The sequence below is a fragment of the Vitis riparia genome, chromosome 18, assembly GCF_004353265.1.
Source record: "Vitis riparia cultivar Riparia Gloire de Montpellier isolate 1030 chromosome 18, EGFV_Vit.rip_1.0, whole genome shotgun sequence".
Lineage (NCBI taxonomy): Eukaryota > Viridiplantae > Streptophyta > Magnoliopsida > Vitales > Vitaceae > Vitis > Vitis riparia.
In genome coordinates this window covers 33,127,839-33,142,628 of record NC_048448.1, presented here as the reverse complement: position 1 = coordinate 33,142,628, position 14,790 = coordinate 33,127,839, and the positions used below count along the sequence as shown (strand labels likewise).

General features: G+C 30.5%; 1 protein-coding gene and 1 long non-coding RNA gene across 4 annotated transcripts; one reads left to right on the top strand and one right to left on the bottom strand.

Moving 5' to 3' along the window:
- Positions 1 to 590: 590 nt before the first annotated feature.
- On the bottom strand, positions 591 to 3,728 carry LOC117906012. The gene is made up of 2 exons (XR_004649758.1): positions 3,513 to 3,728; positions 591 to 900 (listed from the first exon to the last, which is right to left on the bottom strand). It is a non-coding gene; the product is annotated as an uncharacterized LOC117906012 (long non-coding RNA).
- A 2,779-nt stretch (positions 3,729 to 6,507) lies between these two features.
- On the top strand, positions 6,508 to 14,404 carry LOC117906028. Of its 3 annotated transcripts, none has more exons than XM_034818956.1 (9): positions 6,508 to 6,893; positions 8,253 to 8,353; positions 8,739 to 8,806; positions 9,630 to 9,702; positions 11,017 to 11,129; positions 11,242 to 11,346; positions 12,134 to 12,233; positions 13,802 to 13,979; positions 14,158 to 14,404. In XM_034818956.1, coding segments are annotated over exons 1-8 (738 nt in total). In that variant the 5' UTR covers positions 6,508 to 6,892; the 3' UTR covers position 13,979; positions 14,158 to 14,404. The 3 variants fall into 3 exon arrangements, with proteins under 3 accessions (XP_034674847.1, XP_034674848.1, XP_034674849.1); XM_034818957.1 differs by having other exon boundaries at positions 6,509 to 6,893; positions 8,261 to 8,353; XM_034818958.1 differs by lacking the exon at positions 6,508 to 6,893 and having other exon boundaries at positions 8,318 to 8,403.
- The last annotated feature ends 386 nt before the right edge of the window (positions 14,405 to 14,790 follow it).

Sequence of the window (14,790 nt, the reverse complement as noted above, 5' to 3'; positions counted from 1 at the left end):
TTTTGTTTTAGGAGCAATTGAAATCATTTTTTTACAATCATTAAAAACATGGGAATCAAGAACCACTAGAAAGCAGCTAAAGACAAGTGTGTGTGTGTGTGTGTCTATGTGTGTTCGTGTTAGAATTAGGCGATCTGATGTATGAATTATGACTTGTTGTATAAACTAAACTTGCAGCCATTTAAGTGGTTTATTGTGTTCTATTTTGATTTCAAATCCCAATATTGAAAGAATCTTAAATAAAGGTTTAAATAAATCCAATATAAGATCAACTATTTAAATGTTATATGTATATCAAATCACAGATAAAAAGTGTTCTAAACATAAGCTAATTGTAATCTAACACATGGAACAAATTTACAGAGATTAATTATGCCTGAATTAAATGCTAAAATAAATGTCTAAAGAGCACTAAGTGAGTATCCAATTAAATCATATAATTTCCTATTTAAGTAACATGCATGTATGTGAATTATGAAATGTGGATTCCAAGAATTAACTAAACAAAAATACATAAAATCAAATCCTCATTAATCAAAATAAAAATGATGATTCCAAAGCCAGTTATCATAGGATTATCAAACGACTTTATTGGCTAAAAAGTCAGGTTAAATCAAATCAAAATTTCATTCTAAACCATGAAATAACAAAGATCATTCACACATTGACCTAAACAATGGACTCTAGCAACACTCATGTGTGGCCCGGTTTGTCCACACCCAATCCTAATCTACAATAATTAAAACCAAAGAGAGTCAACAAAAAAAAAGGAGCAAAACCAAGATTAAAATTCAGCAAACTTATCTCAACCTTCTTCAAAAGTCTTCATGATTGAGAACTAAAGCCTTTTCTTCCCTCCAATGCTCACCACGTGATCTCCTCATGACCTCATAAAGAATCCTTGCATCCATTAAAAAGGTGATCACATATGAAAGAAAAAAAGACAAAACTAAAGTTAGTGCACCAGCAATACAAAATTAAAAAGGACTATTTAAAAAAATAAACAAATAAATAAAATAATTTTATGTCAACCAAAAATTAAAGTTCAAATTCATGAAAGTAAGATCAAAATATTAGTTACATGCAATCAAACATAAAAAATGTCAATTTCATGCAAATTAAGAACAAATCCTAGAACCCTGCAATAGAAAAACAAACCTAAACCTAAATACAGTAGAAATCAAATAAAACTTAAACAAAAATCCTAAACTAAAAAAAAAAAAAAAAAAAAGGTCACTAAGCAAGCGCACTAGGGATCCCTAAAAAGTCCCCCAAGGTATCTCCAATAAAAATCGAAAGGTAGTGACTGAAAGAGTCGCAGTAGACCACCGAAAAGAGCTTAAAAATAGCTCAAAAAAGGACCATAAGATCATAAACAAGTAATAGAAGATGAATGAGGGCAAACTTGGGCATCATGTGCCAAGAGGACAAAATGGAGGGTCTAGACCAACTAATCCAAAGCTACTTATGTTGTGTTTATTAATAAATATAATCACCAATAAATAAAGATTTCTCTTTGTTTGCAGTATCTCTTTTTGGTCCAAAATTCAAACATCATTTTACACAGAAAAAAGTGTAATGTTTGTGCAAGTAGCAAAGTGAGAACTACAACTCTACAATGCATTCTATCATCCAATTTACATGTAAGCTCTCAATAGAAAATAAATTATATTAAAAAAAATTTGGCATAAGCATGACACTACTTAATCTTGCTTATGATCATGGTTCTCTCATTTTTTATTTTTTTATTTTTTCTAGTGGTAAAATAAACCATTCCACAGACCATATGAACTGAATACTAACCAAGTAACTTAGCACCATGGCACGACAGGTCATAATATATCTTAATTTCAAGGTTTTAAGTATACTATTCTAAGAACTTTGTGAATCTTTACAAAAGCACCAAGACAGTGCAAACACCAAGCAATGTTACAAGGCATAAAAAATGAGTTCCATGGCAAACAATGGTTTTGCATTACTGTCATTCACAAGTTATTTCTAAGAAGTGTAGATAAGAAAAAAGTAGAGCATGTAGCAAAAACTAGTCTTTATACGAGCATAAATTGCTAACAATTAACAAGATCTTAAATTGTCCCATGGGTACTAGAATGTACTATAACAAAGGTTAACTGACAAAATTCTTTTTTTCATTTATTAGCAATTTATAGAGCAATGAATATAACCAGAAAGTTCAAAGATTACCAATTAATAAATATAAACAGATTACATGGCAATCACCATCATTCTCCTCAATTCATAAAGTAAAATATGGTAAATTTCAATCACAAACCAAAACAAGCCAACATATCTCGACTTAGTTTGAACAGAAATTCTAGAGCTCAAATAAAAATTACAACAATCCAATTTTAGATCATAAAAGTTGTAAAACCATCTTTATCAACAAATAAGTGTTAAAGACCAACATTTTCCAAACATGAGGCCCCTACTCCACTCTAATGAAATAGTTTTCCTTAGAGAAAGAAAAACATTCAAACACATACAAGAAACAAAAATTTTTCATTTGCAAAAAACCCTCCTGGAAAACAAATAAAACTTACAGCAATCCAATTTTATATATTCAAACATTGCAAAGTAATATGAGCATCACAGCCTAAGACCAACTTTTTACAGACAGGAGTTCTTGATTCCACTTGGAGTAATATTTTTCTAGGAAAATCATTTTCCAAAAAATTTTCCAAACACCCACCCTAAAAAACAAACAATTTGTCATTGAAACAAATAAAACTTGCAGCAATACAACTTCAGATAGTAAAACATGGCAAAGAGATAGATCATAGGAGCATCACAACCAACAAAGAATCATCAAGGCCAACATACTCCAAACCAGTCTGGAAAAATTATTTCCTTATGAAAAAAGAAGAAAGAAATTATCCAAACCCAATAACAAAACAAATAATTATTATTATCCCAGAAAACATTTTCCACGGAAACAAAGAATCATCAAGACCAACATATTTCAAGCACATTTATAAAAATTATTTCCTTATAAAAAAAGAATAAAGAAATTCTCCAAACCCCATAACAAAACAAATAATAATTATTATCCCAGAAAACATTTTCCACGAAAACAAACAACAAACAAAGAATCATCAAGACCAACATTTTTCAAACACATTTAGAAAATTTATTTTCTTAAAAAAAAATTATCCAACATCCTAATGAAACCAATTATTTTTTTATACCAGAAAAATGTTTCCACAAAAACAAATAACGGACAAAGAATCATCAAGATCAATGTTTTCCAAACACGTCTAGAAAAATTATTTCCCTTAAAAAAACAGCAATTCTCCAACCCTCATAATAATAGAATAAATAATTTTATTATCCCAGACAACATTTTTCAGGAAGATCCAACAAAGAATCATCAAGACCAACATTTCCCAAACACGTCTAGCAAAATTATTTCGTAAAAGAAAAAAGAAAGAAAAGAAATTCCAGAAAAACAAAGAGAGGCAAACGGAAGAGAAAGAAGAATCGGTTCTGAAACTCACCTGCTTTATATCAAAGGGGAGGAGCGGAAGCTTGGAAGAGCTAGCATGTGGTACTACGAGACGGCATCGTTTAGCCTGTCGATTTCTGAAAGAGTATTGCTGGAATTGAGGAAATTTAGGGTTTGGAATTTGGGATTGGGTTAGAGGCAGAGAGGCAGTGAAGAACGTGGATGAGAAATTAAGATTGAGGCCGCTCATATGAATTTGTGCTTAGGGTTTTATCCCAAAGAAAATACAGATCGAAAAGTCGAGGGAAAGCAGTGGAGCCTGGAGACAGCTGCACAAGTCCAACGGTCGACTACATTCCTAAAAATAATCCCGTTGTGTTTTAAATCGTAAAAATAAATAAATATTAATTTCAAAAAGTGAGATTAAAATTATTTTTTTCAAGAATTATTTATTCTTTTTTCTAAAATAAATCATTTTATATATTTAACTCTTAATATTTTTGTGTTTGATGTTGGTATTACAAAAATTATAAGGGCATATTATATCATCTAACAAGAAAGAGTTTGATTTTGGAAAAAGTATATTTGAAAACTCAAGGGCTTTGTAATTATTTTTTTATAAAAAAAATAGTTTTTAAAAACAATTTTCTAATATTTGTAAAATAAAAATATTTTTAGAAACTTAAAATGATTTTAATATATTTTTAATATTTTAAAATATGTTTTAAAAATAATTTTTATATCTTGTTTCTTATTTTTAATCCTTTTACATGTTTTTATAATTTTTTTTAAACAATTAGAAAACAAAAAAAATGTTATAAAACAATTAAAAGATAAAATATATTGTTTTCTATTCTTGAGAATAAAAAATAGAAAACGGTTTTCAATTGTCAAACGTATTTTATTGATTTTTTTGTTCTGAAAAATATAAAACTATTTTCAAAAATAATTATCAAACAACCTCTAAATCTCACATACTTCTCAAAATAATTAGGGAGGTTAATGATTAAGGGTCTGTTTGACGATGTTTTATAAAATTTGTTTTTAAAAATTGTTTTCAAAATAGAGAACAAAAAATAGTTTTTTAGAATTTTATAAAAACTAGAGTGTTTGAAAAGAGGTTTTCAAAAATAGTTTTTTAAAACAAAAAATAAAAACTTTGTTTGAATGAAATAATTTGTATTGTTTTTAAAGACAATGTATTACTTATATTTTATAATAATATGAAATCAAATTCAAGTTAAGTCTTATTAAAAAATAAAAACTAAATCTATAATTATATATGAGTTAAAGATATATAAAAAATTTTATTATGAAATAATTTTTTTATTGTAGTGAAACAAAAATTTCTATAAGATAAAAATAATTTTAATAATCTTTTTTAATATAACTCAAATAAGTACTTTAATAATTTTTTCTAACTTTGATCATGATTTCTTATGTTTTTTTTTTTTAGAACTTCTTTTGAGTTAAAAAAAATATAAAAAAGTTTTTTTAATGTTTTATAAAATTAAGGATATTTGGTAATTTATTTTTATAAAAGGATTTTAAAAATAAAAAACAAAAAGACTTGTTCGGATAAATTGTTTTTTTTTATAAAAAAAATGTTTTGATTTTGTAAAAACATTTTAAATTCAATTTATATAATATTAATTAATTAAATTTAATTGAAGTCTTATTGAAAAGGAAATAATTTTGTAATTACAAATAACTTAAAAATATATATATAGTTTTTCGTAAAACATAAATAGTAATATTATAATAAAATCATAAATTATATTTTTACTAGAAAATATACTATTTTATTATAGGTTAAAAAAAAGATATTTATAAATTGATGATATTAATGAGTTTATTATTTAAGTTTTAAATTATTTTTAAAAATTAATAGACTTGTTGACAAATTTAATACATTAAGTCTTATTTAATTTTTAGTTAATTTGCCTAACGAAAAAAAATGAAAAATAATAATTCTATGTGAAAGAGAAATGATAGTGTAATTGTCTTTCTATTGTTTTAAAAAATTGGTGAAAACAACTTTTACTTCTTTTCTATTTCACTTTGTTTTTAAAATTTAGAAACAGAGAAAAATAATAAATAGGAGTTTTTAAAACTATTTTTTGTTTTTAAAAATAGAAAATTGTTTTTAAAAACTCTACCAAACAAACTCTAAGATTTTCTGACAATTATAGGCATAAACATTTCTCATGCAACAATGTTTTGCATTATCATCAAAGCCTCTTCCATACTTTATTTTTATTTTATAGCATCTTACCTTAATGTTACACATCATATTACAATTTTATTTTTATTACAATTTTGAATTTGGACAATATGTATTTTTCTTTATATTTCAGTTTGCAGTTTTTTCACAACAAATTATTTGTTAACTTTTTAATCATTTTAGGTGGCAACATATTATTTTCATCAAGTTTAGAAAGTAAAGCATTGAGTTTTGAACGTGAGGAGGTATACCGTGTTTAACCAAAAATAAATAAATAAATAATCATGTTTGTGTCATTTAATTAAAAAAATTATAGGCGAGGGGGATTTCATGCTAAAGGAGGTACAAAAAAATTCATGATAGTCCCCAGGACTTTAGGACAAAAATGGGGAGAAAATTATAAGGCCAACGCAAAACCATAGGGAAAAAAAAATCAATGTTAATGCATATTAGAAAATCAATTTTTAAGTGATTTTTTTTTTTAAAAACTAGTAAATAATTATCCTTTTATTGTTAATTTTTTTATACTTATCCTTTTAATTTTTTTATTTTAAAAAATTTAAAAGATAAAGTTAGACTGTGTTTCACAATGAAGTATTTTTTAAGAAAATATTTTTAAGATAATTATATTTTAAATATTTTTATAAAAAATATTATAAATAAATTTTCAAAATTTTCAAAATATTTTCTAAATTATATTAAACACATAATTTCTACACAAACACCACCTCATTTCACACTACAATTCAACACTTAAACTGTACCTTCTAGTAGTCTTTCTTCCACTCTCCGTGAACTCGCTCCAACTCATTTAACTCATAAGATTCAGATATTGATTCAACAATAAGTGATTTGTTTTGGGATATTTCTTCTGAACACTCGAATTGGTATGGAAAGATTGCCTGAACCTCAAAGTGATCTGCCCCAATTTTCAATTAAAAAAAAAACTGTTTTTTGATAAAATAAAACTTTCTCCTCTAATTCTCGCTAAACGAGATTACAGCGAAATTACAAAACGCTTTAATGAGAAAGTTGAACTGTTTTTTGAAAACATTTGTAAACAGACTCATCTATCTCTCGAATTTGTATAGCTGAAGGCATCGAAGAAAAGTATACACAAGCGCACCTTTAGAAGCCTTGGGTTTCAAGGGAGGCCGAACAGAAGTCACTGGAGAGACCCAACAGGGCAACGCCCGCGGAGATCTTCAAGTAAAATTCTCGATTTGTTTTTTTTTCTTCTTTTCCTTTTTTCTGTAAATTAAAAACAAACCTAGGTTTTAGGAATTCATGTTTTTTTAATCAACTTTTTTTTTTTCTGGATCCTTGGAGATTTATGTCAACATGTTGTGTGATGGTTTGGAACAACAGCGATCAATTGGTTTCTCGGAAATTAATTTTGTTTCAGCGGAATTATTTTCTTGTTGGAAGTTTTAACTTCTGTTCTGAAAGGACAATGAGCGCTCAGTTCATTTCGATTTTGCTCTTCTTCTTTTTTTTTTTTTTTTTTATCAAAATTTCAGATTTTCGTTTCACATGGGCTTGCTTTTAAGTTTTTTCCCCCTGATTTTCACTGAAATTGCGGTTTGGTGAGCGCAGGATCAAATTTTTTTTTTCCTAACAATCAAAGAATTATGACATATAAGGAAAGTATGCCAATCTTTCTATTCTTCTGGTAGTTAACAATCTTCTTAGGAAATGCAAAAAGGTGTCTTCTCATGAAACTCAATTATAATAACGAGTTTCTATAAGTGATAATTATAAAATTATAAATAAATGAAAATTAAAATTTAGAAAGTTCTTCCATTCAAGTGTTCTCCAATCAGGGCATACACTAGAAGAGTCATAAGTGAGTAGCAGTTAGAATGGGTTAGTTGATTAGTTGGGTAGAAAACACAAGGTTTATAACTGACTTTGTTTTTTCTTTTTCCAGAAATTCTTCTTTTGCTATGAATTTCTCTGATGTGGAGTGCATTATGCAATCTAGTATTGTGTTAATTATACAACATCGCAATCCAATTATAACTTCAATATACTCAGATTGAGCATTTGGATTGGCTTTGGATAATGTTCAATTATTTGTTTAATGTTCTCTTGGCTCTTTTGGTAAAATGGATGTCGTTGTGACCTTTGCGTTAGTGTATTTGAATGTTAGAACATGGCAAATTGGTAGTGTTATTTTGATTTACGGACTTTGCATGATCTGTAATTGCTCCCCAAGCATTGTGAACTCAATTGTTTAAGTTATATTTGTGGATTTGAACAATTAGATCCTGCTATAATTCCATTCTTTGGGTCCCTTGTAAACAACTAATGGAAGAATCCCTTGGTTCTGTTCAACAATTCTTCAAACTGTTCCTCTTAGATGTTATCAGAGCTTGTTTGTTAAAGTATAGTCAATAAAAACCTTTATATACTTGGGTCCAAATGAGCAATGGGTTCTGCTGTTGATTAGTTCCAAACCTTGGCCTTGCCCTGAAGAACTAGAATGGTGCATGTATGATGTAATGCAGTAGGGGATTATTACGGTTTTGTTGTATTGGTTGGATTGTGTGAGATTTGTCTGTTTAGTGGTACAGGATCCTGTAATGGGTATCAGTAGAACAGAAGTAAACTTGAGGAGGTTGCTTGCAGCTGCACCCCAACAACAAAATCAGGCAAAGCTTATACATGTATGTTTCTTCGCATGTCCAGAGATCTCTCAAATCAAACTATTCATTTGGTAATGATTTATGTGCATTTTTTTTTTCTTTTAGCATGTGGAATGTGATCTGAATATTTTAGTTGCTTTATTCTCTTTCTCTCTTGAAAAGTGTTCTACACCTTTGTGTTTGGAGGTTAATTTACTTTTTCCATCCATCAAATTAATTTAAAGTTTGAACTGAATAGTTTAATTGATAAATTCATTATCCTTTGTTTATTAGCAATGTTTGTTTGGTTGCATGTCATGTTTGATTGTATTTAAGTAGGACTGGTTCAGGAGGTGTTTGGTTTCTTTTTTGATGTTTAGATATATTCATTTACCATTTCTAATTGATAATTAATGGAACTTTGCAGTATGTTGCTACTTTACGAGAACAATTAGAACAACTAACCGAAGAGAGAACTCTAGAAGGCTTACCAAGGTTTTTCTCCTTACCCTTTTTCCTTTTCCTATCTTTTTTGCCCTTTTCCTTCTACTTTTTGTTATTTTGAGAAGTCAACGAATGCCAACATACTCCTGCTTCTAGTTTGTGTTTATCTGAGCTCGGCATGGACACATACACACATACATTTATATGTGCATGTTCTTTGGAAAGGGCTTACCAAGGTGCTTGTTGTCAGTATGATCATTCTTCTAAGGTGTTTATTGGGGTGGAGAATTATGGATATTTGTGCAGAGGTAGCTTTGGTGCATCTTACATCTTTGCACAAGAACAGAGGACAATGATGTTTTGTTATTTTTGGTTTAGTCTAGTTGTATAATAAACTCTATTGTGTAACTTTAGGACATATTGAGTATTTGATGATATGGATCAACAATGATCATTTGATATATATTGCTCTATATGCATTAACTGCTTTTCCAAGGCACTTTTTAATGACCTTTTAAGGAGCTCACAAACTAGCTTTAACTTGTGATTTAAAATTTTATTATGGCTCATTTCTACACTTCCTGCTAATGTGTTTCTTTATTGTGGGATGTGTTTTCCGTTTAAGAATAATGTAGGTCATTCTATTTCCTTTCGATGATCATTACACCTTCTGTCTTTTTTTTTTCTCTGGGTACATGCATCAAACGTGGAACCTCCTCTTCCTCAACCTAGCCCTTACCACTTGAGCTAGGTTTTTGGGGCTATGATTATGCCTTTTCATGTTATATTAATCCTGCTAATATGTTTTGGTACTGTGAGACAAGTTTCTCAATTGAACCATAATTTATTTCTTCTTTTTGGAATGTTTATGTAGGGTTTCAAAACAGAAGGTGAATGAGTATGCGGAGGAGATTGAAGCCATGGCGTCCAAAATAATTGCTCCATCGGTTTGTATTTTGATTTTCTTTTTAAAATTTGGCACTTTACATGCTAAATAAGTTATGTTTGTTTGTTTTGAATTATAGTTTGTTGACAATCTGATTGAAAATACAAGGGAATTAATTCCCTAATTTGTGAGATTGTATTGTTGTATACTTGTTTTATTTTCCTAAGGGTAGGGGATTTTTAGGATGTTAGAGTGCATGATATATATTTTTTGCTCAAATCCTACAAGAATTTGGACCCATAATGTATGCATTCCAACACCTTCCCTCATGTGCAGCCCCATATTCGCATATGGAGAGATAGGCACACATAGGCCCACAAGATAAACAAACAACAAACAACCTCCTTTGAGCTTAATAAAGTGGGGAAATAAACATGCGATGATGTTTAAATGCATGACCTCTCGCTCTAATACAATGTTTAAACCAGGCTTTAAGACAATGTTAGACAACTATTTTCTTAAAAGCTTTTTGTTGGATTTAGGTTCGCAATGTATATCATGATTTTTAACACCTTCCCTCATGTGTGGCTCCATAGATACAGATCTGTAGGCAAACAACCACAATTAACCTATTTGGACTTCCACAATAAATTAGGGAAATAAATATACGGCAAGACTTGAACAGATGACTTCCCACCAAATGAGGCTTTGATACCATATTAAATTATCAATTTTCCTAAAAGCTTAAGCTTATAAGATTTGGGCCCATAATGGATACAATGCACTCTAATAGTAGAATTAGTCTATTGCCTGATTTTGTGTAATTTAGATCCCTAATTTGTAGGATTGTAAACTATACATACTATGTCATTTGGTCAGAAATGCATGAATAAAAAACCATTCTTTTCCATATGTTATGAAAGTCTGTTTAAGGTCTCTATGTTTTCTTCTAATTTTTTTCCTTATGGTCTTCATTATTGTTGATTTTCAGTGGCCTTCATTGCTGCTTTTCTTTGCTTCAGGCAGCCTTTACTGTGGTCATATTTTTTTCTTCTCTTCTCAATGGTCTTCTTTACCATTGACCATTTCCAGACTGTTGTTATAATTCAGTAGTTTTTTACATCAGCTGTTACACTTTGGTTAATTCACCATTTGGGGAAGAGACATTGGAGAATGTATCGGGTTGTTAAGAGCCTACTCAATCCCATGCTTAAAAATGTGAATTTTCCATCAATTTAAATGCATGAATCTTAGTGAGGAGGAGCTTTTTGTTGTTTAAAAATGAAGTTTTAAGATGTTCTTCCTAAACAAAGCATACAAACTTCATATGGTGGTTGTCATTTCTAACCAATTCTCTTTATTGGAAATTTTGCAGTCTGATGTGCAAGTATCCCAAGAGCCTCTTTCTGGTACTTATGGCCAGGAAGGCCATTCTAAAGAAGGAGAGGATTCCATCCCCCATTCCCCAGGATTGCGAAGGAGATTTGTGTAAGTGAAATTATGATTGTTTGGCTTAGCAGGACAATAACCAGCTATTCTTTTTCTTTGTTGTTTCCCTTATCTTGTTTTATTTTTTTGAATCATTTGGTTCACCAAACAGGCCTGCTTCAAATGTTGAAGATAGAACTCATGATACTGTAAAGGCAGATGCATCGGGGCCAGTCAAATTGGATGTTGCAGCACAGGCACATATTGAAAAGCACAGGTACCTTTTAACATTGAAGAGCATTTGTTCTTAATACTTATGTAACTGCTGCATGGAACTAAACCGATGGCAAGAGTGCAAGAATGCTGACTTTAAAATCCCCTAGGATCTGAATTGTCTATGTTTGCATACTATAGTGTATAAATCACCTATGTTGATTTTAGAAATACCTCTGAAAGATGAACTCCCTCCCTCTATTGAGAATAACTCCTGATTGTAACTGAGGTCAAGCTCATGTGCATAGTAAATCAATTCCTTGAAAGTTATGTTGAAGAAACATAAAGCCAAACTTTGAGAAGTGAATGACTGACATTTGAATGTAAATCAATCACAATTATTTTTAGTGAATCAAGAATAGTGAAATAACAAGGAAATCAACTATGTTACTGAAATGTGGTTATTTAGGAGAGTGATAATGTGCCTGTTACTCAAAGAAAGAATAAAGTTGGTGTTTATCTGCTTCCTTTATTTCTCTTTTTTGTGAAAAAAATAAAAATCATAAAGTGAGTTGTGCAGTTTGGGTTGTTTAACAACTTGGACTATCGGTTTTGACCAGTTTTCTGGGTTACCCTTGATTCTGCTCAGAAATGGGCCCAGGGTACTAAGTTATTGGTACAATTGGTATGTGAATCCTTATTTGATAACCATATTCAAACCTTTTCTGCAATTGCTTGACTTGAGATTTGGGGACGGACTTCAGAGCTAAAACTTTGGGAAATTTGAATATTAGTTTTATTTGTTCCTCCAAGTTGTGTGCCTGCAAATTGGTACTTTTCTTCTCTGACAGGAAGCTTCAAGAAGACCTGACAGATGAAATGGTCGGATTGGCAAAGCAACTCAAGCAAGGTAGTCTCTTGATGAGCCAGTCCATAGAGAACTCTGAAAAAGTAAGTTGTAACTTTTTATTTGCAATCTTGCATTACTTCAGACATTGGTGTCGAATATGTTGATGCATATGAAGCATAGTGTCAAATGTATGTTATTTGGTCAAAATGAAAACAAAGCTTTTTGAGTAAACCTGAAATGTTTTTTCATTTTTCATTTCTTGTTTTTTAGGTGGAACCGTACAGTTTGGTAGTTCATTCTTTGTTCTTTAACAATCCTGCTTGCAATAAAGCTGAATAGTCAAAGAAAATGACAGATCCAATGATTCTGGTTTCATTTTCACTTTGTTTGATTTTTCAAAAATATTTTGTAATTAGTTAATTGCATTTTTTTTACTGTTTTATTTTAAAAAATTTAAATTGTAGTTTATATGAGCTTTATTCCTCGCCTAAAACCTTCTATCATTTACTGTTTACTACCTCTTGGGTTGATTTGATTATATTCTAAAATCCTTGCTTTCTTGAAGAAGATATATTTTATTTAAACTAACTTTCGTGAGATTTGAATATTTTGTAAAGAAGCATATCCAGGGAGCCGGGTGGTGTCAGTAACATAAATCATAGTTGTCAAGACATGAAACTCAACTTGTCAAATGATCTTTCTGTGTTCCATGGCACATACAATGGAAAACTAATAGATTAGAATGTCCAATGCCGAGGGGTAGCCCATTGATGTCATAATAGTCATTTCCATTTTATCATCCATCCTCAATCATTTTCTCTAAATTTCCGCCCCACAAACTTGACATAGAGCCCATATTTTCAAGCCAAACTTCCAAATAACTTACCTATGAAAGCCTGATTCATCTCTACCAATGGCCAGAGTAATCACCTTTTCTCGCTAGGAAGATAAAAACGCATTATGTTCAAGGTTTGCATTATTATGAGATGAACAATTGATGAGCATGGTAATCTATTTTACTTAAAACACTAAGAGGGTGTTTGTTTTTTTGGCTTTTTGCTTAAAACAATTTGTTTTCAGAATTTAGGTTGTTTGTTTTTCTATTTTTTCGTCACTTACTATAAACTTTTTACTGAATGGAAAAAGCCAAAATATGTAGTTTTTTCTAAATAGAAAAAATAACATATTGGTTTTTCTTTACTTTTTAATACTTAATAGAAATAAAATACTACAAAAACAAACAACCTAATGTTTAACACTATTAAACATTAAGGTTCTATTAAGAATTAAGTAAAAAAACAAACAGCACCTAACTAAAATTTCACAGCCATTGCCTCTGCACCACCTTGTCATGAAACCAACTCCACATAGCACTACCACAAATGCTACCTATAAAACCACCGGTACTTACCACTATCTCATTCATTGTCTTTCCTTTTCATCAGCTGTCACTACCAGCATGTTCTGCACGAGTAGAATATGCTTTCTTTGCTAACATACCATACCATTTCATTTGATTTGCACTTGGAGTGATCCTAAAAGATTACCGTCAATAATATTCTTTTCTCAGGGGGTTAGTCATCCATGAAAGAAAAAAAAAAGTTAGTCATCTTTTCGTATTGTCTAATGACCAGTTAGTCTTATAGCTTAATCAATGCTTTGAGTGCAGATACTTGATTCTACAGAGAAAGCAGTTGAGCATAGCTTGGCAAGCACTGGCCGTGTCAATACACGGGCTATGGAGATAAACTCGAATGGTTTTAAGACCACATGCTTTACATGGATTCTGATCTTTGTCATGATGTGTATCTTCATTATGGTTGTGCTTCTAATTCGCGTCACTTAAGGTATGCCTTCAAAGAAGAAACCCATTTGTTTAATCTTGAATTTTTGTAAGTTTTACCATGAAAAAATATGATGATATCCCAAAGGTGTTGTTTTCATCTCTTTATAACAAAACTTGTTTGGTCGAAGAGAAAATGGAGAAACCAACCTATTTTGCATGTCTCCCTACTTTGTCTGCAGGGAAGGGGGATAAACTCAACATTGTTTTTCTGCTTATGGAAGATGAAAATTCCTTTAATCACGGCCATGGGCCTTCTGCTGCCCTGTGCAAGGGAAATGTACTTGAAGAGATTGGTTACTGATGGATTTGCTTTTAATATTCTCTGTCATTAATCACTAATGTGAAAGCAATGAATATCCTTTTTTAGCCCGATTAAAACAAAATGGGATCACTTTTAATGGACTCATTGAGAATGATTCTAGTCTAGTCCACGGGTGACTAAAAGTAGAAGCTGCTCTAGCGGGATCTTCATCCACAGAAAAAGATTGCATTCAGTTTGCTAATGATCAAATCATATTAGTTCTCTGCCCTAAAAAAACAATCCCTCATAATTAGATATGATGCAAAATGGATGGTTGTTCTATTATTGATCAGAGATTTCTCTATTGAAAAACACGAATCAGAGTCCCAAGAAGGGGGAGAGAGAAATAGCCTGTGACCTCGAGGAGGATTTATTCAATCACATGGTTTGGGCTCATAGAATATGGTGGGGATCGATTTTGTTGTTATTCCTCAATATATGTCACTCCTTTTGAAAGGTTTGTTAGTTGTAGCCAATTTTTGCATAATTTTCAAATTTGGTTGGTGAGAAG